The following is a 23,575-nucleotide window of genomic DNA, read 5'->3' as shown; positions in this document are numbered from 1 at the left end:
GTGTGTGCGACCTGAGTAATTAACTCCCACTCTTCTATCTCGAGGATTGGTGTTCGGCGTCCTGTCGTACTTCCTCTTCTATGATGGGGTAGAGAGTTTCAATCGTTGGAGGCACAAACATCTTGGGTATATATAGTATACAATAAGAAATTACGTGGCCATATGACTCAGTAGTTAAAATAGGCATGGTGTCATTTCAGGCCCGGGGCACAGACCATTCGGGCGGAGCCTTCCATGGGTGGGGCGAAGAGGAGCTTAAGAAAATTTTGTACTCACTTCTGTATCATTTAAATTTAATGTTGTACATTTGTCAAATGTAAAGGGTTCTATATATCATCGATGTAAATATGACCACTTTAACACTTAAAATCCCTCAGACACTCGCCATCACCTCATTTTAAACACTCGTAGGATACACATTGTCTGCTTGGATGAGAGTAATTTGGAGTGGGTATGAATGCCTTGGTAGCTAACTAACGAATAGATTATTGGGTTTTGGTAGAACTAACAAGGTGTAGTCTATTGGACTAGTATATTCGTCTATAATGACTAACCAGTGTGAATTTGTATGGTTTGAGCGGTGCTTGCGGCGTATGAGTCACTATCAACATACAGCGAATTTACAAACATGTCCCTAGCATATATATTGTATGTGTTATGTAATGATCCGAAAATGTTCATGCTGTAGAAATACCCTCTGTATGTTTCCTTAAATTTAACTGATTAAGGCAAGGCGTATTCCCGCGATGACTTTAAATTTTCTGTTGTGTGTGCGGCTCTGAGTGATTGACTCCCACCCTACTATCATCTAGGTTGGTGTTCGGCGTCCTGCCGTAGTTCCAATTCTATGATGGTTGAAAGAGTTTCAATCGTTGGAACCATACACATCTAGTGTAAATGTTGTGTGCACTAATCCGCTCTCTTTCAGGAAAAATTACGTGGACCAATCAAGTCTTCGTCTGAAGGAAGAAGAAACGTAAGAACATACTCTAATGGAGAATGGACACATTGCGATGAAGAAGAGACCTACGCCAAGAAGATGCGAAGTGATAGGGTTAGATTTGGACCCCTAAGGTCGGAATACACTGCGACTAAGGCTAGGCGTATCCCCGCGATTAATTTTAATTTTTTGTTGTGTATGCGGCTCTGAATGATTGACTCCCACTCTTCAATCACGTGGATTGGTTTTCGGCGTCCTGTCGTTCTTCCAATTCTATAATTGTTGAGAGGGTTTCAATCGTTGGAACCAATCACATAGAGGGTAATTGTTGTGTGTACTAATCCGCTCTCTTTCAGGAAAAATTACGTGGACCAATCAAGACTTCGTCCGAAGAAAGAAGAAACGTAAGACCATCAACTTATGGAGAATGGAATAATGGCATTGAAGAATACACCTACGCCAAGAAGATGCGGTGTCATAGCATTAGATTTGGACCGTTAGGGTCGGAGTACATTGCGACTAAGGCTAGGCGTATTCCCGCGATTAATTTTAATTTTTTGTTGTGTGTGCGGCCGTGAATGATTGACTCCCACTCTTCTGTCAAGTAGATTGGTTTTCGTCGTCCTGCCGTACATCCAATTCTATCATGGTTGAGTGAGTTTCAATCGTTGGAACCAACACATCCAGTGTTAATGTTTTGTGCAGTAATCCGCTCTCTTTCAGGAAAAATTCCGTGGACCAATCAAGACTTCGTATGAAGAAAGAAGAAACGCAAGGACCTCACCTTACGGAGAATAGACACATTGCAATGAAGAATAGACCTACGCCCAGAAGAGTGAAAGGGTTAGATTTGGACCCATAGGGTCGGAATACATTGCGACTAAGGCTAGGCGTATTCCCACGATTAATTTTAATTTTTTGTTGTGAGTGCGGCTCCGAATGATTTACTCCCACTCTTTTATCATGTGGATTAGTTTTCGGCGTCCTGCCGTGCTTCCAATCCTATGGTGGTTGAGAGAGTTTCAAACGTTGGAACCAATCTTATCTAGTGTTAATTGTGTGTGCACAAATCCGTACTCTTTCAGGAAAAATTACGTAGACCAATCAAGACTTCGTCTGAAGAAAGAAGAAATGAAAGAACATCATCTTTTGGAGAATGGACACATTGCAATGAAGTGAGGACCTACGTGAGGAGGAAGCGAAGTGATAGGATTTGTTATTTTACATCCACCTACACATGGATAAACCACGTCGTCGAATGAAGACAAATAAAACGAAAGGATAAGAATTCTTCACGCAAAAATGTGAGGGTATTCTTTAATGTTTCTTTATTTTTATTACAGGTAATTTCTAAGTGCAAGTTTAATTTTTTTAACATTGTTTTAAATTTTAAATATTCTTTAATTTTTTTTCTTTTAAGATCTGTTTTACCAAAAAAAATCTTTTGATTTCTAAATTATTATGTGGAGGTAAATTTTTATGGATGGAATGCGTGGTATTTTTTTGAAAGAATTTATAATTTTTTTCTCTATCTTTAAATATGAAATTGATTCAAAATGTTGTAGGCCATAAGAATGTTTTAATTATTCCCAAACGCCATAATTTAAATTCGATACTCAAGGTATCAGCAATGTATAGTAATAGGTTAAAAGATGTATAGATTAAGGTAATGCATGTATCCATGGGGTGATGTGATTTTGGCCGTGTGTGGCACTGAATGTTTTAATATTTTGTCGCTTTTGGTTGGGCATTGGCCTTTTGTCGTTTCTTTAGTCGTGTTAATTTTTAAGGTGTTTATTTGTTGGAACCAATCTCATCCAGTGGATTAATTGTATTGTAATGGTCCGCTCTATAGCTGCCAGCAAGACGTGGACCGACCAAGAAGTCGACTTGAGATAAAAGAAACCAAGGAAACACTAATGTACCATTGACAAAGGAACTATGCTTGGCTGGAAAAGGTTTAGATTTCTATCCTGAAAAGTCGAAGACCGCTAGTTAGCAGGATCTTAACGCAGAAGACGTCGAATGAAGATAGAAGAAATAAGGGTCTCCCTTACAGCATGCTACATAATGTGAGTATTTTAACAATCTATTGGTATTCCTTATAACCGTTTCAAACCTAAATACAGGGTATAACTGGCTCAATTTTACCAATCTATTATATTTTCACGATATTACAAAGCAACTTCTACAATTGAATTCATAGTAGTTTAGCTATGTGTGAAAAACAAAAGTGGAATGTATATTTTACCAAGATGAGTTTTGATTTTTAGAGATCGAACGCAGAGGAACACGTGTGAATTAATTTTAATGGCATATTTTTCTCCATCGGCATTATGTTAACATTTCCCTAAACTTAAAGTGTTATTTCTTCTTGATTAAATACAGCGTTGCTTTGATTCGAAGGTTTTTACTGATTTATTAAGAAATACTAAAAATTGCGAAATAGATTTGGGGAGAAGTTCTCTTAGACTTACAGTGATTCAAGTTATAAGTCATTGAGTCCTCCCTCCTGCACTAAGAAATTACATGGCAGTATGACTCTGTAGTTAAAGTAGGCATGATTTCATTTCAGGCCGGACGAACGGTCCATTCGGGCGGAGCCTTCCATTGGTGGGGCGAAGAGGAGCTTAAGATGACTTTTTACTCACTTCTGTATTTTATAAATGTAATGTTGTACATTTGTCAAATGTAAAGTGTTCTATGTATCATGGATGTAAATATGACCACTGTTACACTTACAATCCCTCGGACACTCGCAATCACCTCATTTTAAACACTGTTAGGATACACATTTTCTGCTTGAATGCGAGTATTTAGGAGTGTGTATGACTGCAATGGTAGCTAACTAACGGATAGATTATTGGTTTTTGGTAGAACTAACAAGGTTTAGCCTATTGCACTAGTATATTCTTAAGTAATAACTAACCTTTGTGAATGTGTATGTTTTGAGTGGTGCTTGCTGCGTATGAGTCACTATCAACACACAGCGAATATACATTTGCGTACATTTTATATCTAGAATAACCTTTATCCTTTCCTTTTAATATATCGAAATATCCTTTGTATTTGAACTTAAATTGAATGATTATATCTTTATGATGTAAGGCGGCCTGTAGATGTTTTTACGGGTTTACCTTCATCCCGGGCGAATGCCAGGCCAAATGCCACCCCCGTCGAAAAAAACATAAAAGCAATTGAAAAACAAGCCTTGAAATTATTTTCCTTTCCATGGTTGAAATATTTTATAGAATGGATGAATATTAGGTTGTATGTGTCTACAAAAGAATGCTCAAAGTAAATTTGTAATTTAAAGAATAATTAATGTGATCTTGTTTATATTATTTTAAATGAAGAAATCTGCTTCTTCCAACACTAATAAATATTGCTATTATTATTAATTAATTCTTTAGAAAACACAAATTGAAACATTATTACTTAATTGATAAATAAAATAGCTTTATGATGTTATAAATTATATATAAAATATAAACGAATGCTATTTTATACCGACGACGGGGACTTAGTAAAATGACAAACGTTTTGTTAAAATTTACTTTCACCTTTCGAATTTCATAATTTTCCCTTTGGTAATAATTATCATTTAAGTCACTCTCAATATAATATAGCTTTGGTGTTGGATCAACCCATGACTCACAGGCTAGAGGTGGAGCTCAGTATATTATGCAGGTACTCGCAATTGGAATACCACAGAAATAGGGAACAACAAGAGGGAGCAGCGTTAAGAAATATTTGCAATTGCTGCAAAGAAAATATTTATAAATTGACCCAAAAAGTAACAAATATGTCGATTTCCCTTACAACCTTCATCATCGAGGATTCGATACGTCATAAATTCGCTCCGAAATTACAGCTCATCCATTGACAAGGGGAATGGCTTTCCCCTTGAGGAAAAGTCGCCATTTCAATATTTTTAGCTTCTCATTGATATTACAGAGACATTGCAGATGATTTGACAATGTCACCTTGGCGAGTAGGATATAGGATGATTAACTTTTCGACATTCCTGTAGCGTCGCGGAATCCTTCGAAAAAAATGGTTCAACAGGAGATTCCCATACAAAGGACCAATGTAGAGGATGATGCGGCGACCTTCAATAAATACTAGTTTTACTTTTCAATAAATAGTAAGTCTGTCCATTAGCCCTACTTTGCGTTGCATAGATTTCGACGGGCGATTTGTTTAAGCGAAGGCGAAACTTCGTCGCGGCGTTATCCCGTTTGCCGGGACTAAAATCTATTTTTTATTCTTACTGCATTTACACAATACAGCTTTTCCAGTTGAAGGATGTGCATTAATACTGAGTCATTCGACCAAATTCCACGTTTATTAATGGTCGAAAAAGGCTTATATAAGTTTTTGATCCACGTTTTCCCAATGTTTGAATCAACATTATCGTGTTACCTTTGATTAAAATGTATGGTCTCTCTGAGGCAGAAAAACGAGGAAAGGGTGTTTTCACCAGGGAACCTCAGCCAAGGCTGAAAGGCGCGTTGTCGTGATGGAATTGCCGGATAGCGGACATGTCTTTTCTCGTCCTTACAACCCTTTTTTGGAGTCGCCAGAGCATTCAGTAATGAAACCACTAAGATTTCCTTTTTCGTATGTGTGGTCTCTTTCGCAACATTGCATGTGTTAACCTTCTCATAACCTCTATAAAGTCTCCCCATTCACTATTTGTCCTTTGGGGATATGCAGGGTGCGTTCCAAAAGTAATGCAGTTATTTTCTGAAAGTAATTCATTGAACAGATCCGCACAAACACTTAAAATAGTTCAAAGTACTGACCTTGGGCCTCTACACATTCCTGCAGCGACTCTTTCATGAACGGCCCACGCCCTTGGAGCGTCTTTGGAGAGTTCTCTCAAGGTCTCCGAAAAAAGAAGAGTTCCAGTTGTTGCCAAGTTGTTGTTGGTTTTTCGGGTTGACGGCCACCGAGAGCGTTGTGCGTCGTGAAACTCTTCCCGGTCCTCATTTAAGGCCTTTAACCACCTCGAAACTCGTGAGTAAGACTGAGAAGAGCCCCCGCAAGTCTCAAAAATCGTTTTGTTGGTCTCCTCAAGAGATTTTTTTCAGTTTAGCACCAAACTTAACAATCGCGTAACGTTGCTCGTTCGTCGATTCCATTTTTTTTCTTGACACGATCGTCGAGCAGAGGTTTACAACAACTGGTGTCCTGCCGCTTCCACAGCTTAGAGAGCACTAAGACCGGTTTTGCACCAAAGCCTAGGTTTAAGGCCCCCACATACTCCAATTGATTTGATTCCACTCCAACTAATCGGAGCAGCACGGGAAATTCACAGTACATACAAAATAAAGAGATTACAAAAACATGGTGGAAGGATTGGTACTGGGATATAAACAGTTTACGGAGAAAGAATGAAATTGGTGTACTAGACAGGAAGGTTAAAACCCTGCCAGGAAACAAAAAATTAAATTGTGGCAAGCAATCAATGGAAAGTCAGGAACCATGTTAATTGAACCAAAAGACATCAGAGACAGATGGAGAGAATATACATGATCGGTGAAATAAATGTGCTAACTGGTGTCATTTGGGTGCCATGGCGCACACTATAGCCCATTCATTATCTGGTTCTTTGGACGTAATGAGCCGTTTGAAAGAATACCTCACAACCAGTTGTAAAGGTGCTTGGCAAATCAGGGCATCATGCCAAAATTAATGACCAGAGATGAGGCAGTTCATTACCCTTGGCTTCCTTTGGTTTGCATGCTGAGCACCCTAAAAATAATATGATTATCTTTGAGCTGGGGATTTTCCAAAGTCACCAGGAATCATGCTTGGCCCTTGGGAGTTAAACTGAATTATCTTATCCCATGGCCAACACACCTTCCAGAAGAAATAATTGCACACTCAATTTCCATCCGAAAATTATGCTCAAATAATAATGAAATCTGAAAATTAACTTTTTTAATGCATAATTATATATCAACATTCCTGCATCATTGAGATGTTGAAAATTGAGCTTATTTGTATATTTTTTGCATTGTATTTCTAAATATGTGATGGTTTGAACATGGGTTACTTTATACTCTCAAAAAAAGCTTATTTGAATCATCAAACACACCTTATGTGTCATAAAACTGATTGAATTCCTACTCCCATCTATACAGAAAATCTACATTACCTCACTTCATTTGGTATATACTACATATTTAAATAGTTGTCTCTTAAAATTCATATCAATCCCAACTTTATTTAATATTTCTAGATAATAAAACTGACTTCAAAGTAATGTATTAGTCCATTGTTAAAAAAAATTTTAAAGTTGGCATTAGAAAGCCACTAAAATACAGCCACTTCACTTCTAAACCTTGCCAAAAAGGAATACCTGTCACCGCATACTACAATAAATCTTCTTCAGAGCACCTGGATGATATGTCCTTGCCGCTTACATGAACTCGGGCAGAGCAATATTTTCATCCACTTTGATCCTGACCCGATCCAAGGCCCAAACCAGCTCTCAAAGAACTTGTGAGACCTGGAAAAGGAGGCGGATGTAATTGTTAGTCAATTTCGATTCCAAAAGTGCGCATTACTTGCATCTTCACAGGGCTTTGCACTGGAGCAAACTGGAGCCCTGTAGTTAACTGCTCCCTTCCTTGCCAAAAGCTTGATTGCCGAGTGTAAATACAGCTAATTACAAGACCACAAGCAAACCATTTAAATGCGTGCCCCTCCAGAAACGCACAGGCATCATTAAATGAGCCACTGTTTGACCATTTAGTGAATCAATCCTTCGGTCTCATTGTAAGTCCATGAATATACAATTAAATGTCGATGACAAACATGTTAAAAAATGAACCTAATGATGATGCTAATTTCTTGCGACCTGGAAAATACTTTGCAAGTTCCAATTAAGTGAGCGATAAATTGCTATAAGGAAAATTCCATCAGGAACTCAATAACATGTGTTGGCAACCATAATTCCTCAGTATGTAGTATAAACCGAAATATATCCTTAATATTCTTTTAGTGTATTACATAAGGGAATGGCACCTTGTGCATAATGGGGAGGGTGGGTTGGATGGAGGGTCAGAGGAGAGGTGAAGGCACAAGTGAAGCAGGATTGCCAATCCCGCCTTGGAAAAATTATAACGACTCAACTGTGTGCCATTCAATGGACTGTGTATTCCACTGGCATATCCCTGGATAGCATTCAATTACTCTCTCGTGGTGACTCTTATCATCTCTTTGTTTGGTCACAATCCCCCTACCCTCATGTGGCTATGCAGCATTCAGAATTCTCCCCAGGAGAGGTCCTGAGTGAGGGTAATGCCTAGGTATTCAATGGGGTGAGCATATTCCATTTCTGTGATTTATGCTTGCACACCTTGGAGGGGAGATGGAAGGATTACGGCGATTACTGAAGTAATAGCTACAGAGTAAATTACTATTGAGGGGACCAGAGTCAACAAGGGGTTGCCATAATATTCAATCAAAAGATAGAAAGGACTATTCAGTAAAAATAGTCAACAAAGAGCAAGTAACAGATAGAAATTGGCCCAGGTAATTCAAAAGTAGAACCAACGAACTTGGTCATTCTTCAGTTATACAAGTCACCTTAATCATAAGGAGGAAGAAATCGTTAAGGTATACGATCAGTTAGAGGGATAATTGTGGATTTTCCTAGAAGGAAGCATTTAATAGTGATAGGGGATTAAGATGCAACAGCAGGGAAAGTAAAAGATGGATTTGAGGTATGCTATTATGGTTCAGGTAGGTGGAATGTGTGCGGGGAGAGAGAAATTTACTTCGGCATGAGACATGGGTTAATCATCACCAACACTTGGTTAAGACATCCCAAAAGATGATAGTATGCATGGAAAATGCTGGGTCACTCTAAATGGCATCAGTTAGATTATAACTGTGGTTAGACAAAGATTAAGGTTCTGGGTGATCTTTTTGCACAGGTTCCCGAGAGCATATAACAGACTCATCACAATTTAGCTGTAATGAAGTGCAGCTAACAATTCAAAAAGAAAAGGCAAGGTAGGCAGGTTAGGAAACGGAATGCATATGCATTATTTTGATTTACTTGAAAGGAATATCAGCACGCTGAATTCAAAAATTTTTTAAAGAATATTATGTCTAATGTGATGCCTTTCTATGGAAGCATATACTCAAAAAGCGAGATAAGTTGGTGAAAAGAGATAAAAAAACCCTTTGAAATAATTACAGTATTCTAAATTTAAAATTAAAAGCCTATACAATACTCTCTTGATTGGCTCATTATGACATAAATGGAACATTAAAAAACAATGATTAAAGGCATGGGTTAATGTTGATCAGAAATAAAATCTCATAGAAGCACATTATGTATTTCAATTTCTTGTAGATGTTTTCAATATCAATTTAGAAGTATCTTAAATTCAACAGGCAAACCATCATCAGTCACCTGTCACAGAAAAGGGGGGGCCGCTTGAATGATTATCTTAAATTAGCTATTGGACTTTTTTTTGCTAGTTATTCACGTCAGCGACCATGATTTTTGTTATAATAAAGTATGCATATTCTTTATGATAAAATATGGGGACTGTAATGGATAAGAACATCAAGAAATTAACCCATTAACTTTTGGGATATCACTTTGCCATTTTTGATTTATATGTTTTGAGGTTGAATTTATTTGTGCCAATGATTTATTGGTTATTTAGAGGGTATTGGTAATTGTATTTAATTTTCCTGCTAAGTATTTAATGCAATGTGTAGCCTGAAGGGCACTTTTGTTATAACTAATGATAATTCCTAATTGATAATTCAGAAAATATATAATTTCATTTATACAAATTCATTCTTTTTCAGGGAACATTACAGGTCAATTATTACGGTATGTCATCATTTGTATCTTAAAGTTGGAGTAAATTTCCCCAGTCACCACCCTAGCCCATCCCTGCATAATGGTGGGTGCCAAGGCATGCCCCATGGGCATTCTATTTTTAAAGTTATATTTTCCACCAATGTTCACCATGAAAGAGGCGATGAACCAGGTTAATAGAGATTTGCCAAAAGGCATCCTTCAAATTGATTTTGCACAGTAAAGATCTAAATGGAATACTTTCGAAAGGATCTTTTATGGAAAATTTGGGTTTGTGATGGAATTGTGTCCAGGGTAAAAAATCCTGAATTTGTCCAAGTTAGCCCCTTCCTTGAAAGAGTTAATTAGCCACAACAGAAAATGAATAGAACTCAAATGAATTACAGTTAGCTTCTTTAGGGAGAATTCCGGATCAGTCACTTTAATTCCAGTTCAAGAAAACAGAAAAATAAAAATGCAAATGCAATATTTAGTTAAGAGACTAAAGCTACTCTTAAGAGAATATCCTTGATAAAAAAAGACTTTTATAGTCATACTAAAGAATTAACCATGGATATGCCTATGTGCCTATCTGTCAGTTATTTATTTTCAAGATGGGAATAATTTTTCATTTTGCGGAAGAGTAGTAGTAGTTTAAGGGGAGGCAACTGACAGCTGAAGTCATTGGCACCTCTATGGATGGATGGGTAAGGGTGGGCAGAAACCCAGCATCATCATTAGCCCAGTATTATCAAATGCACTAAGGGATCGACAGCTTAACGTCCCATCTGACAGACAGTGTACTCACTCAAAGTGCTCTCCACAAAGCGGTTCAAGTAAGGATCAGGATACCACCGAAATTTATCTTCCGCACCTGGGATTCAAACCTGGGCCCTCACGGTGGGAAGCAAGTACATTAGCTACCACAAAATCCTGATTTCTCCAGGAGATTTTTTAGAGCTATTATATCACAGTAATACTTGAGCAAACATTTCAGGTAAGTAATTTGAAAGGTGATGTCAAAGTTAGAGAAAGAGTAGTGTTGTATTAAAATGGAGCTAGCAAGCAGGGATGATACTTTATAATAATAACAATCACAGTAGTTAAGATACCATGGCAAAAAACCTTACTATTGTTTCGATAGGTGAGTTCAGAGCTCAAATCAAACTATACTCTTATGGTGTTCGGAATTCACAAGTTATAGGGATCGAGTTCTCCCCCCCCCCCTCCCTATTTCTGCAGAATTTCCCAGAAAAATATAGTACTCAAAACATTACACAGCATGGATGTAGCTGGGGCATTCAGAGGAATAACCCAAAGTTCAAAACGGAGACCCTACTGCCTCCTATAAGTAATCCTCTCCTTAAGATCCACCCAAATTTCCTCAATTATTTTTATTTCCTAATCCCCAAATACGCGTTAAGTTTGCCTTGGTACTCCATCATTTTTACTGTCATTAAATATTCAACTTCAGCACTCTCCTTCTCCTCTTGTCTTTATTTATTTATTTAGCATTAGTCCAAAAATAGCACATTTTGGCCTTAACATCAGATTATTATCAATGATAGCAATGGTCACATTTACAAACACCCAAGCCCTAGGTGGAGGGAAACCCACCCAGGCGGAATCAGACCGGCGACCCTTGGAATGGCAGACGAGGACATTACCCCGTTGCCTCCGGCATCAGCAATTGAATTTTACACTGCATAATGTAACTACTAAATTATGATTAAATCTGCATCCTCACCTGGTGAGGCGTGCGAGTTGATTGCAGTTTCAAAATCTTAACAAACTATTATATAATATAACTGGCACCTCTGTTTCACTCTGCATTTTCCATGTGTACCTGCATTTGATCTTTGAACCAAGGTTTAGTCATCAAATTGTTTCTCTTGCAAGGGAGAGATTGGTAATATTTTCTTTTTTTTAATAACCTCTTGTAGCCTTACTTTATATAATACTTAATGAATCCAGGTACCTTTTGTACTTTTTACTAAAATATTAATTCAAATTTCCTTATTTTAAGAATCACGTGAATACAAACATAGTATTTTGTCATTAAGAAGGTCTCTCTTAAGCACCAGACAATTCTCGTTTCTATATAATTGCGTAAGTATTAAGATATGAGCCCATGGTTCTGAGCAGTATACAAGGAGTTGAACTTTGGAGGTTGAGTGAGCAACTGTTGCCCTTTAGCTCTTCATGACTATGTCAATGTTTTGTAACATGCAGAGAGTCTAATCACCTGTAGGAACCACTTTTAATTTATTTGTAGTTTGTCAAATTTTAAGATGCCATGTTAAATGAAGCTGAAATTGACTGAAATAAAAGGCAGGTAAAAAATTAATAACAAGTAAAAATTAGCAAATTACCCCTGGGCATTTAATACCATTTTTCTTAAGATTCATAGTGTTTACACTTAAAAGATGTCAATCTTTCTCGGTGCCATGGGCAGATCTCTAGAAAATTTGATTTAGATTGTACATCAGTTTTGAACAATTAAGCTAGCACATTCTTAGATCAACTACTTCATTCAGTGCTGAGGTCTTCGAAATGGTTTTTATTATAGTTAATACATTTAAAGGGCCAGTTCTATATTTTTACTTGAATAAATGGGACATTCCAATTTTCTTTTCCTTATGAGGACAAAGAGACTAATCTGGGATATATATGCGAGAAAATGATTAAAATGCAGGGTCCACATATTGTATATACATCACAAAAATTATATCCATCACATAAAACCACAGGAGAAAAAAACTTGAGTCGTCCGACTTAATAAATTGATTTAACATTTTATTTTAATTTCCATTTCAAAGTAATTTTTGCTCTCCTATATAATGAGATAACTTAGACAGGATTTTAAGTATCTCAAAATATTCTCATACTTTAAATTTACCTAAAATACATATATGATAATATAAATGTCACAATGATAGTATAGTTTTAAAAGTGGCTTTTCAACACTGAAGTAAAAATAACAATCAATCTTTCCACCCAATTTGGAAAATTTAGTGTAAAGATGCATTGTTATTTTTACTTCAGTGATAATAGATTTCCACAAAGTTAAGTCGAATCGTGATTTATATAATTGAATATGTGATTTTTCATTTAGAATTTGGCATTCTAAAAATCACAACTTTTAAAAAAAACAAATGATAGCAGCACGATATCTTTTATTGAATATACTCTCTATAAAAATACAAAACTTATTAAAATATACCATGTTAATACGAAATCTAAATATTACCATGAATTAAAGAATGGAGGACAAACATGTATTTGCTGCGTTTAATACAATGAATGAGAATTCTTTTCAAGTGTATCCAATAGAAGTTGTATTCCATATTTATTCAGGCTCAGACCATCAGGTGCATTAGTATTGTATTTATTTGACCTGCAGAAAGAAATGCCTTATTAATTGCAAGTCTTATATTATGATACTGAAAATACTCTCACTAAACTTACGGTTGGAAATATTCTTCCAGAATGCCATCATGGTAATTTACAAACTGTGATGACACATCTACAACTGCTATTCTTCCTGCTGCATGTAAATAATAAAAATTAAAAAAAAACCATAAACACAGTAATCAACCCGAAGGTTGGTTTGGTAGGTGATGGTAGAGTTCACCCAGTACTAAGCCCAACAGCATGTGAATTTCACATATCAGGGTAGGGGGCCCAGTTTCTTTCCCTGTGCCAGTTATGGTTTCCCAGGAAGATCTGGTACCCAAAAATTCACATAGCTTAGGTGGATGAGCGGGTGCCCAGAGTGCCTTGCCCGGGAATCCGGTCAGTAGTCCAATGCTCTATCCCATAGACTACCGTGACCCACATAATAACAATAATTTACATTAATTGCATACCATGTTGCTACATGTTTTAACAATTATTTTTTACAAATATCACCTGTCATATATAAAAACACATACATATGTATATATCCATCTTAAAATGCCCATGTATTGCAAATCGAAATTATTCTTTAATCACACATTATACATAAATTATCAACAAGAAGTATGTACATTTATGTTATATTTACCATAACAATGATGAATGATGTTAATGTTCTTATAACATATCATTGTAATAAGGTCTTTATGATTAGCTCAATTAGTAACTGCATCTGTCTTTCTCTTTGTAAAAAGGGTTATTCGTTAATAACGATAAATAAGATAAGGTACTACATATAACAATAAGCATCAGACATGAATTCATCCTTACGTTGGCTTAGCTGCATTAGGTCCCACCAATTCACAGAGAGAATCCATCTGTTGAAACCCATTGATGTTATCCTGTAAGCCTCACCATCAATCATTTCTGGTGAGGGTACAGTTGTTAATATCACTAACTTCCTAACTCGGCCCAAGAGGTATTCAACTAGATGCAAAAAGTTCATCTTGATTGTTTCTTGATCCAATCCCTTAAATGTCAAGAGAGACAATGTTTGGCATAATGAAACTCATCATCACTAATCCTTTTGAGGAAATACAACAAACTTTTATGAACTAGTACCTACTCTTTGAAATTCATTGTTCCCAATCATGAGTATTACTTTTTCATTGATTTCCAAAGTATTCTGCAACCTCCTCCTAAGTCCTATTATGGTCTGCCCAGATATACATAGTCCAATACTGTCTGGTTGAACTGAAATTGAATTCATAGATTCAAATTGTCATATCAATATTGGAGAATTTGCGAACCTCTATTGATGCAACTCACTCCAATCCAACTGATATCCTAACATCTCTGCTACATTCAGCATGTGTGAATCACCCAGTAGTTGATGTCCAAATATCATCGGCCGAATCTGCAAAAACATCAGATTAAATCAGATAGGTGTGTCCCTTTAGGATGGGAGATATAGAAGTTTCTCTTAAATGTTGTAAAATGGTGATTTTTTCAAGCATCGTGATCAGCTTTGTGAAAGCATCTATGGTTAGCATTGTGACTTATTTTTTCTAGTTAAAAACAGTGAATCGCGACCTATGGCTTTTATAACTAATTATTTAATATTAACACAGCGTTTGTCATAACTAAGATCGATTTTAAACCACCAGAATGAACATTTTTGTCATCATATCCAGATGTGTAAGGGCAAATGAAGGGCTTAATTGCAAAAATAAATACTTCCAGAAAGACTACACACTGCCATGGGACAATTATGAACTTTCATTTGTGAAACCGTAATTTCTATTCCTACTTGTAATCCTACGACGAAATCGAATCAGATTAAAAATAAACTGGACAGGGACTTCAAAGTACTTGCTTGCATTTAAGGGCATGTACACATTTAAGAACAAAAGCGCAACACAAAGCATGTTTCCGTAAATCAAAGATTACAGATGTAAAGTTTCACAGAAATAAACTACGGCTAAATTTAAACTTACCGCCATCGTCAAAGAATTCCCTCCATGTAAATTCATCTTTATCACAAAATGAAATATATTCTTAAAGTAAACAAAATTAAAGTCTACGTCATCAACAGGTGATAAGGACTATGATCTACGGTTTATACTACAGAGTTACTGAGGCACTAGGATAGCGACACAACAATATAAACAATTCGCCGGAGAAAACTTTCCCAATACAATCTATCCGACTTATATTGACACAAGCATTTCATCAGCTGTCAATACTTCACAAGGTGGTTGAATCATGTTCGACTTGGTGGCAGCTCATTGGTCGGCAGAATCTTCAAAGAAATACCCCAGAAAAGGTAGAGCAGTCCAGTTACTATAAGAAAAAAATATTGGAAAATTATTAAAAAATTAAAAATTAGGATTTATTTAAAGATTAATAAGGACATGTGATAAAGGGCCTAGAGCGTAATGCCATCTTTCGCCAGTTAGGCCTCATTTTGAATATGCTGCAAATATATCTAATGAAAATGGATTGAATGTAGAATACATTGCATGCAGCGAAGAGGTGCTAGATTTGTAAAGCATTATTAAGAAAAACTGAGCAGTACATCACAATAATTAATATTTTTTAAAAATATTTTAGTACCCTGCAAGCGACCACTAGGGCATGTGGTTGTTTTACACAAGGATAATTCCCACCCGTGATACTGTCCCGCCCTGGCGCCGTTGGGCAGCCTTATCGTTCTAGGAAAAAATCTTGGATCTTAAATCTATCTCTTTCTACCCTTAATCTCTCTCAATTTATTGACATCTCTCCTACCGTAGTACAATGGGGGTAATAATACATTTTCAACATCACTGCTAAAGAGACGCCCATCCAATTTAAGCTAGAGATTTAATCTGTAATTTAACCTTTGCTCCGTGAGTGATTCTCAGCCTGGCTCTTCTAATATTTATCAGTGATGTTGAAAATGTATTATTACCCCCATCGTACTACGGTAGGAGAGATCATGCAAGTAAAATTGGAGAGATTAAGTGTAGAACAGATAAATTTAAGATGCCTTTTTTTCCTGAACGATAGGGGATCATAATATCGACCATGGTAGGATCATGTTCGGGTAAAATTCTTCTGGTGTGCATTCAACCCCTGCCACACACCCTATCGGTGGCTTGCAGGGTATATAAATAAAAAGGCCACGCATGAAATGGATGTGATGGAAATAGGCTTATAATTACTCGGTTCCTCCCAATCTCCGTTTTTAAATATCCGTATTGCGTTAGCCGTTTTTCAAATCTCGGGGAACCTTGTGATCCTTTACAGTGAATTAACTGTTGACTTATTTCCATGAACCTCTCTCACGTACCACCAGAATGTTTTCGAATTCTCTTTCAAATTATCCGCTTATATGTTCCTTTAGAATTGACTTAACGCTTTCCGAAATTTCCTCATGGCGTTCGCCCTAGATATCTTGTAAACATAAGTGATCTCAATTCTTTTGTCGCCAGGGATAGCATCCCTAATATGTTTCATCTTGGTGTGAAATAGCCATTGATGTCGCAATGCTTTTCTAACATCCGCGTCGTAGGTACCATCTAGGTCCCGCGTTATCTTTTATAAATTTACTGGGAATGAGCTTGTTAACTGCTGAGCGCGTGATCTCAAGGAAGTGATTCTACGTGTCCTCAGTGTTTCCGTTATTATTATTATATTCCTTAGCGCTTGAAAATTGGCTCTGTAACGGTAATTTAAAGCCTTTATAGCCCCCTTTTTTAATCAAATGAATTATCCTTAACGTTTTTTTATTTCAGACTCCATAGAGAGCATATTTACTGCTCCGAGGTCACTGTTTCTCTTAATTGTTTATTTATTTAAGATTTTTTTGCATGTTCGTTGCTAGCGAGTTGAAATTAGCGTCATCTCTATCAGGGAAATCAATGTAAAGGAATTCAGTAGCGACTCACAGGTATCTTTGTCTTTTCCCCCCGTTTTAAAACTATATGCGCTCAAATCAATAGCTGAAACTTCGAAATCTCCAACGATTATAACGTCACGAACATTTTGTTGGGATAACAAACCTTTGATTTGTTGATCTAATTCTAGTATTGAATTATCTTTGTCGACCGAAGGCCTGTAAAATGCGCATACGTATATTATTAGGAATTCAGGACATTTTCTTGAGCACCAAACGCTTTTCAAACCATTACCTGGAATTACCTCCGTCCTGCTGACGCAAGAATTATTAACTGCAATAAAGACACCGCCCCCGGTTCTAATTGCTCTGTCATTTCTGTAAACGGAAAAGCTTTTTGGGAAAATTCCACCGTCGGCCATATCTCTGGATAGCCCGCTAGCTTCCTGCCTCAATAATCATATCTGCGCTGTGCTTTGAACAAGCTGGTGATATTCTGCGACTTCGGTAATTTTCTGCCAATGCATGATAATGTTTCCTTGACAATAAGGTCGTTAGAATTTTAACGAGGGTCGTTTTCTTATTAATATTGAATTTATTAAAAAAAATTTCCTTTCGATGCTATCTGAGTTGCGTTAAATGAACTATTGTGTGATTTATAGCACTGACCCTTACTTCATTTGGAACTAAATAATTTGGCAAATAAAAATTTAGAGACCCATTTTTTGACCTACTCTTTATTCTAAAAAAGCCCTGTAGTGCTCGAATATCCCACTCGCTAGAGACCTGGCGGTCTAAGACGTTTATCCAGGACGCAAAGTACATACAAAGTCTGTCCAATTAATACGCAAACTGAGGCCATAAAATCTTTATTTTACAAAATTTAGTCTTCTTCGACTTTGTCCCATTCAAAGAACTCTCCATTAGATGCTATGCACATATTCCATCTTCTCCCCCACTGTTTAACGCATCCTTGGAAATCCTCTTGGCAGTTAGGTTTTTTGATTTTTTTTCGTCGTTTTCTGCTTTTATGTGTCCATATCTTCCCAGTGATGTCCCCTCATCACATTTCTGCATTTAGGGAATAGGGAAAAGTCGCAGGGGGCGAGACCTGGCGAATAAGGAGGATTATCAAGGATGGCGATTGAATTTTTTTTGCCAGAAACTGGCGAACAATCAATGCTGAATGTGCAGGTGCATTGTCATGGTGAAGGATCTATTCGTCAGGTTCGGTTACAATTGCATTAACTGTTGATTTTCCTAAATTCAGTTCATCAGCTATCAATCGGACACTTTTTTGACGATCGGTAAGGATAAGGGACCGCACACGATCAATGTTTTCGTCAACACAGGAGGTGGTTGAAGGTCGTCCCGGCCTTGCATCATCAGTGGCGTCTTGTTGGCCATCCTTAAAACGCTTAATCCACTTGAAAACGTACGTTTTCCTCAGAGCATTATCACCGTAAACAGCTGTCAACATTTCAGTAATTTCTCGATAACTTTTGCCGTACTCCACCAAAAACTTGATGTTGCTCCGTGATTTCGTCATTTTTCATTGCCGATAAACAGTAAAAACAAAGATGACGGAAACTAACATAACTGGCACCATACGCACAGCTCGACGATCCGCCAAGCACAGACCGTTCATTGGGTCTAAAGCAACTAGCGCTGCTAGTGGACGGGGCTGTAGTCCGCTTCATGGCCGCCAGATTGCACCAGTTCGCGAATTTATTGCACAAGCCACGTATACTGAAATGACAGGCGTCGACATATTCTACCATGTCGCAAGGAATTCGTTTCTTTAATTTGTAATGACTGTCCAAAAAGTTTTGATTGGGGTTTCCTTTTAACATTCGGATGAATCAGTAAATAATTAGCTAATTTCGGTTTCAACACGTTTCTAAAAACTAATATTTACAAGGAAATTCCATAATTGAAATCACCTCGGCGATACCAGGAATTAAAAGAGTTGCAAAACTCTTTAAAGACAAAGTATTCTTCATGAATGAGGCTTAAATACAAGTTACATATATAACCTTGTCTCACTTCATTTAAGAAGTAACTCAATGGCGGTTTCCATTTATGTCCCGTATTACGTGACTTAAAAGGTTAATGCAAATTCCGTTCCACGGAGGAGATTTGCAGGCAGTTATTACCATTGAAAAATTATCAAAATTATACATGAACTGATAAAAATAAAGTAAGGATTGAGCACTTTTCCACAAAATAAAACTTTTCCGGAATAGTGCAATATCCTTACTTTATAATTAGTTCCTTCCATTACATCAATCCTGTAACTGTTCATCTGCCTTCAAATTTCCAGTAATACGACGTATTATTCACTTAAGTTGCCTCCTATTTACTTCGCTTTGATCATAGGAGTTTATACGGCCGTGGTTCCGCTCATGTGACCAGCGGAATGTAACAAAAAATCTTTTCCAAACGGCCCCGAAAACACTTTCCTTGTTCACCATTAATTCTTATCGACCTCCCTGCTGTGGTATTGGGTTTTCCCCTTATTTCACGTCACCATACCAATCCTGAGCGATCCTATGCGTCACCTTCCTTTATCCCTTCAGCTACGGCAGCTTGATCATGTTATTTCCATTTTTCGAGGTATAGAAATGACGAACCATGACCTTCTCTTCCGCGGATAATTGCAAAGCAGTTAGACAAGCCTCCGTATTTCGATGGCTAAAAAATGGAGCTGTAAATTCTAAAAATTGGTTTTTGAAATTTCCAGAAATTGTATAAAATTCATAAAATATTTATTTTCTTTGTAATAATGCGATCGATTTTACACCAACTACGCGTTAATCCGTTGATTTTCAGTCATGAAACATTAACGTTTAGGACTTCGGGAACAGTTGGAAGGAGTGGTCATATCCCCATCATTCTTTTGAACCAGAAAGGAGTTGCTCCTTGCCTGGTTCAGGCCATAGAGATACGTAAGAAGGAGCTCTGGGACTTCTTACATATCGCAATGACAGTAAAATGGCGGGAAACGTGTTTGAACGTACGCACGAGCAACTGATGAAGAAACGGTCGAACGTACAAAACGTTTCTCCAGCTGTTACTCGTGGGTACGCTCAAGTATGTCTCCCGCGGTTAGAAAACTCGCTTCGTAAAAGCACCCTGGAAAAAGTACTGCGGCAAAAACAACGAAAGCACACGAAACAGCTGATGAACTGCACTTGATGTCTTGAAATCGCAGAAAGGGAATGCTCAAGTGGAGTTTATTTTTAGATTTCACGAAAGCATACGACAATGTCTCTCACGAGAAATGGATACACTAATTAAGGCATTAAGGTATTAACGAGAGAGTGCCTAACTGTATTAGGAATTTCTTATCATACCATACCCATAAAGTAGTTATTAATGGCTTGAGTTCCTTATTGAGAGGCAACTTCAGGAATGCCGCAGGGAAATTTAACAGTTTCCCTTATGTACTCTCCTTTTTATGTATTAACGACCTAAACTCCCAAAACTTCGAAATCTCAAACGAATATAACGTCGCGAACATTTGGTTGGGATAGCAAACCTTTGATTTGTTGATCAAATTCTAGTAATGAATTATCTTTGTCGACCGACGGCCTGTAAAATGCGCATACGTATGTTATTTGGCATTCAGGACTTTTTCTTGAGCACCAAATGCTTTTCAAAACATTGCCTGGAATGACCTCAGTCCTGCTGACGCAAGAATTATTTACTGCAATAAACACACCGCCTCCGGTTCTAATTGCTCTGTCATTTCTGTAAACGGAAAAGGTTTTTGGGAAAATTTCACCGTCGGCCATATCTGTGGATGACCAGCTTCCTGTCCCAATAATCATATCTGCGCTGTGCTTTGAACAAGGAGGTGATATTCTGCGACTTCGGTAATTTACTGCCAATGCATGATAATGTTCCCTTCACAATAAGGTCGTTAGAATTTTAACGAGGGTCGTTTTCTTATTATTATTGAATCCCTTAACTTGAAATTCTTTATCAACACAACCAAAGACATAGAGGATAAACTTAGCAATAGTGGCATAAATGAGTGAAGTTTTAATGATTACAGTGCCATCTACATAGGCCAAATTGCCCATCCTGCAAGAGTGGAATGCTACCTGAAAGGTGGTGAGTGCGTTATATGTATATATTTACCCGAGACTTCATTTTTTGCCCTACCCGCGAAAATTTATTGACCACAGACTTTCTTCTTCCCGGAAATAATTTCCCGAAAGTAAGGAGACGGTTAGTGTGTTTTGAATCCTTTTAAAAATCTCATAACTAATCCTACGAGGGGGGCGTTTTTTCAGTTTCACCAGTTCAAAAAATACGTGATATCAAGCATGGAATACGTACGTTGGGTTTAAATAAATGAATAAATCCCCATGAGATATTATTTGAATTTTTCCTTACTGTGATGCTTCAGAGATGTTAAAACTCGTTATTTTAGGAGACTAAAGAAATGATGTTTACGAGTACTTCGTGAAAAGAGTAGGATTAAGAGTAAAATGGTTAATTCCATGGCAATGTTCCTGCCGACACGACAGGCCAATGGGTATGTGCGGGGCGAAGCAGTAATAAAAAATGAAATGAAATAGAAAGGCTGATGGAGAACTCTGGTTAGCTGTTTTAAGCAAGGAGTAAAAATGAAAGCGGGACACATGTCACGCTTGAGCTGAAAAAGAGAAATGAGCACACGCGGTTTGCTAATGATCCCTTCCGTTGTTCGGAATACGTTACAAAGGGAATTGTAGCAATCGACTCCATCGACTGGTGGGGTGAAGAATTGCGAACCGTAGAGTGCTAGGGAATGAGAGGGGATGGGAATTGGGTATCAGTGAGGGGAATTAGACGGTTCCCCTGGTGATCACTTATCAAGGTTTTCCGCAGGGCTTCGCGGGGGACGAACTCGGAAGAGTTCGGTGACCCATTTGTGATTCCCAGGATTTTACGAGGCGTATGCCAGCTGATGAAAGAAGACATTCAGGAAGGCCTTTGGGGTTAGCCTCAAAGAATCTAGATTTCTTTCGACAGGATTTTAATTAATTTCTTTAATTTCGACGGGCTTTTATTAATTTAATTTAAAGGCGGAAATTTACTGAGAAAGTAAGTGAGAGGTGTTACTTCTACTCATCTACAGCTACACAAATACCTCGCGATTCAGCAAAAAGTTGTGTGGCATGGGGCGCAAGCACCATGTGTTAAGGGCAAGGGATGAGGGAGTGGGAGGGCGTTTAAAGGGTTAGGAAAAGGGAAAAAACGTCCACTTCAAATCCCTGAATAGATTCATGCATGGTGGCACACACATACTACTAATACACTAGTATATACAGAAAATTGAGTTTTAAACAAGTGCTAATTTTACGCTGTTAAGAAGTTTTTAGGTATATTAAATATGAAAAATCAGAATAAACCACAACCGCATGTACGATAGACCACCACCATACTACGAGAGGTCAAGCAGAACTGCAGAGCACGAAGGGGAAGATTCTATAAACCCATGCCACAGGTAGGAAAGGCCATTCCACAGGTAGGAAATGTGGCACCCTGTCGTAGGTAGAGGACCGCGGGACGGAAGAGGGAGATGGAAAATACAATAAAAACGGCTAGGGGGTATTTTAATATGCACTACAATAGATATATTTCAGTCCCAATCGGCCATGCGGGGTGGGATTTGCCAACAAAACATAGGAGATCAGTTTAAAAAGCATGCATTTAAGTTAAACTATTAATTTCCTCTACGCTCGTGTGACAAATGGCATTCTCGTTAGCTCCAACACTACAGTTACGGTCCTCGACTGTCCGTGGGAAGGAGTCCTTTAATCTGCCAGTTCAGACGTCCATTTCTAGAGTTTTATACTCATGGCCCAAACGACCAACGTATGTTGGAATACGAATGATTGACGCCATCAGTATGGATGACATCGATAAGCAGGCCACTGTTTACTCACCCCCCTTACTTCTCTTTAGTTAGGCCACATTGAGGGTACGCGGCAAATATTCGGGATCCATGGGAGAAAGATTTTGATAAAGTTGAGAGAAAATCCGGCTCTGTCACAGTTGCTTCGAGAAGAGAGTAAGCGTCACGGGTATGCTTGAGGAGATAGGGTGGGAGTCTCTTGATTCTCGAAGAGAGCAGACAGGGTTAGTCTCGTAGCCAAGGAGCATAAATCCGCAGGATGGAAGCGAGAGGGAAGACGTGGGGCGGAGCTTAGAAATACAAATGGTAGGTGTAGAAAAAAAACATTTAAGTCCATGTATGTACATTGGGTAAGGCCATTTCCGCATCCCCTCAGTTAAGATCCGCCAGTTAAGACCCCATTTCACTCATATTACGTCATTTACGGCGATATCATTAAGATATCAAATGGGCATCCTACCTAAAAAAAAAGAATAAAGTTCATTGGGGTTTGACGAAAGAATTTTTAACCACCAATATTTAACGATCACTTCAATTAGGAATTTATACTGTAAATGACACTATTTCAAATGTAACAGTTTCAGAGTGTAAAAATCATTCGCCTCAGAG

At 37.7% G+C, this 23,575-nt stretch overlaps 1 protein-coding gene across 1 annotated transcript; it reads right to left on the bottom strand.

Annotated features, from left to right (window-relative positions):
• Positions 1 to 7,272: 7,272 nt before the first annotated feature.
• On the bottom strand, positions 7,273 to 15,443 carry osk (oskar). The gene is made up of 7 exons (XM_071596901.1): positions 15,173 to 15,443; positions 14,505 to 14,592; positions 14,302 to 14,429; positions 14,007 to 14,205; positions 13,245 to 13,323; positions 13,027 to 13,173; positions 7,273 to 7,460 (listed from the first exon to the last, which is right to left on the bottom strand). The coding sequence occupies exons 1-6, from the start codon at positions 15,206 to 15,208 to the stop codon at positions 13,068 to 13,070; spliced, it is 636 nt and encodes a 211-aa protein (XP_071453002.1). The 5' UTR covers positions 15,209 to 15,443; the 3' UTR covers positions 7,273 to 7,460; positions 13,027 to 13,067.
• Positions 15,444 to 23,575: the final 8,132 nt, after the last annotated feature.

Source organism: Hetaerina americana, unplaced genomic scaffold, assembly GCF_022747635.1.
Source record: "Hetaerina americana unplaced genomic scaffold, ioHetAmer1.1.p SCAF_8, whole genome shotgun sequence".
Classification (NCBI taxonomy): domain Eukaryota; kingdom Metazoa; phylum Arthropoda; class Insecta; order Odonata; family Calopterygidae; genus Hetaerina; species Hetaerina americana.
Note: the sequence above shows the minus strand (reverse complement) of the source record. Positions and strands in the feature narration are given on the sequence as shown.

What these genes read in the sequence shown, in the direction of transcription:
- osk (XM_071596901.1), bottom strand. Translation starts at nt 15,208, where the DNA reads ATGAATTTACATGGAGGGAATTCTTTGACGATGGCG. An exon ending in AGGATATCAGTTGGATTGGA is followed by an intron (nt 14,430 to 14,504) that starts GTGAGTTGCATC and finishes ATTCAATTTCAG; the next exon opens with TTCAACCAGACAGTATTGGA. An exon ending in GGAACAATGAATTTCAAAGA is followed by an intron (nt 14,206 to 14,301) that starts GTAGGTACTAGT and finishes TTGACATTTAAG; the next exon opens with GGATTGGATCAAGAAACAAT.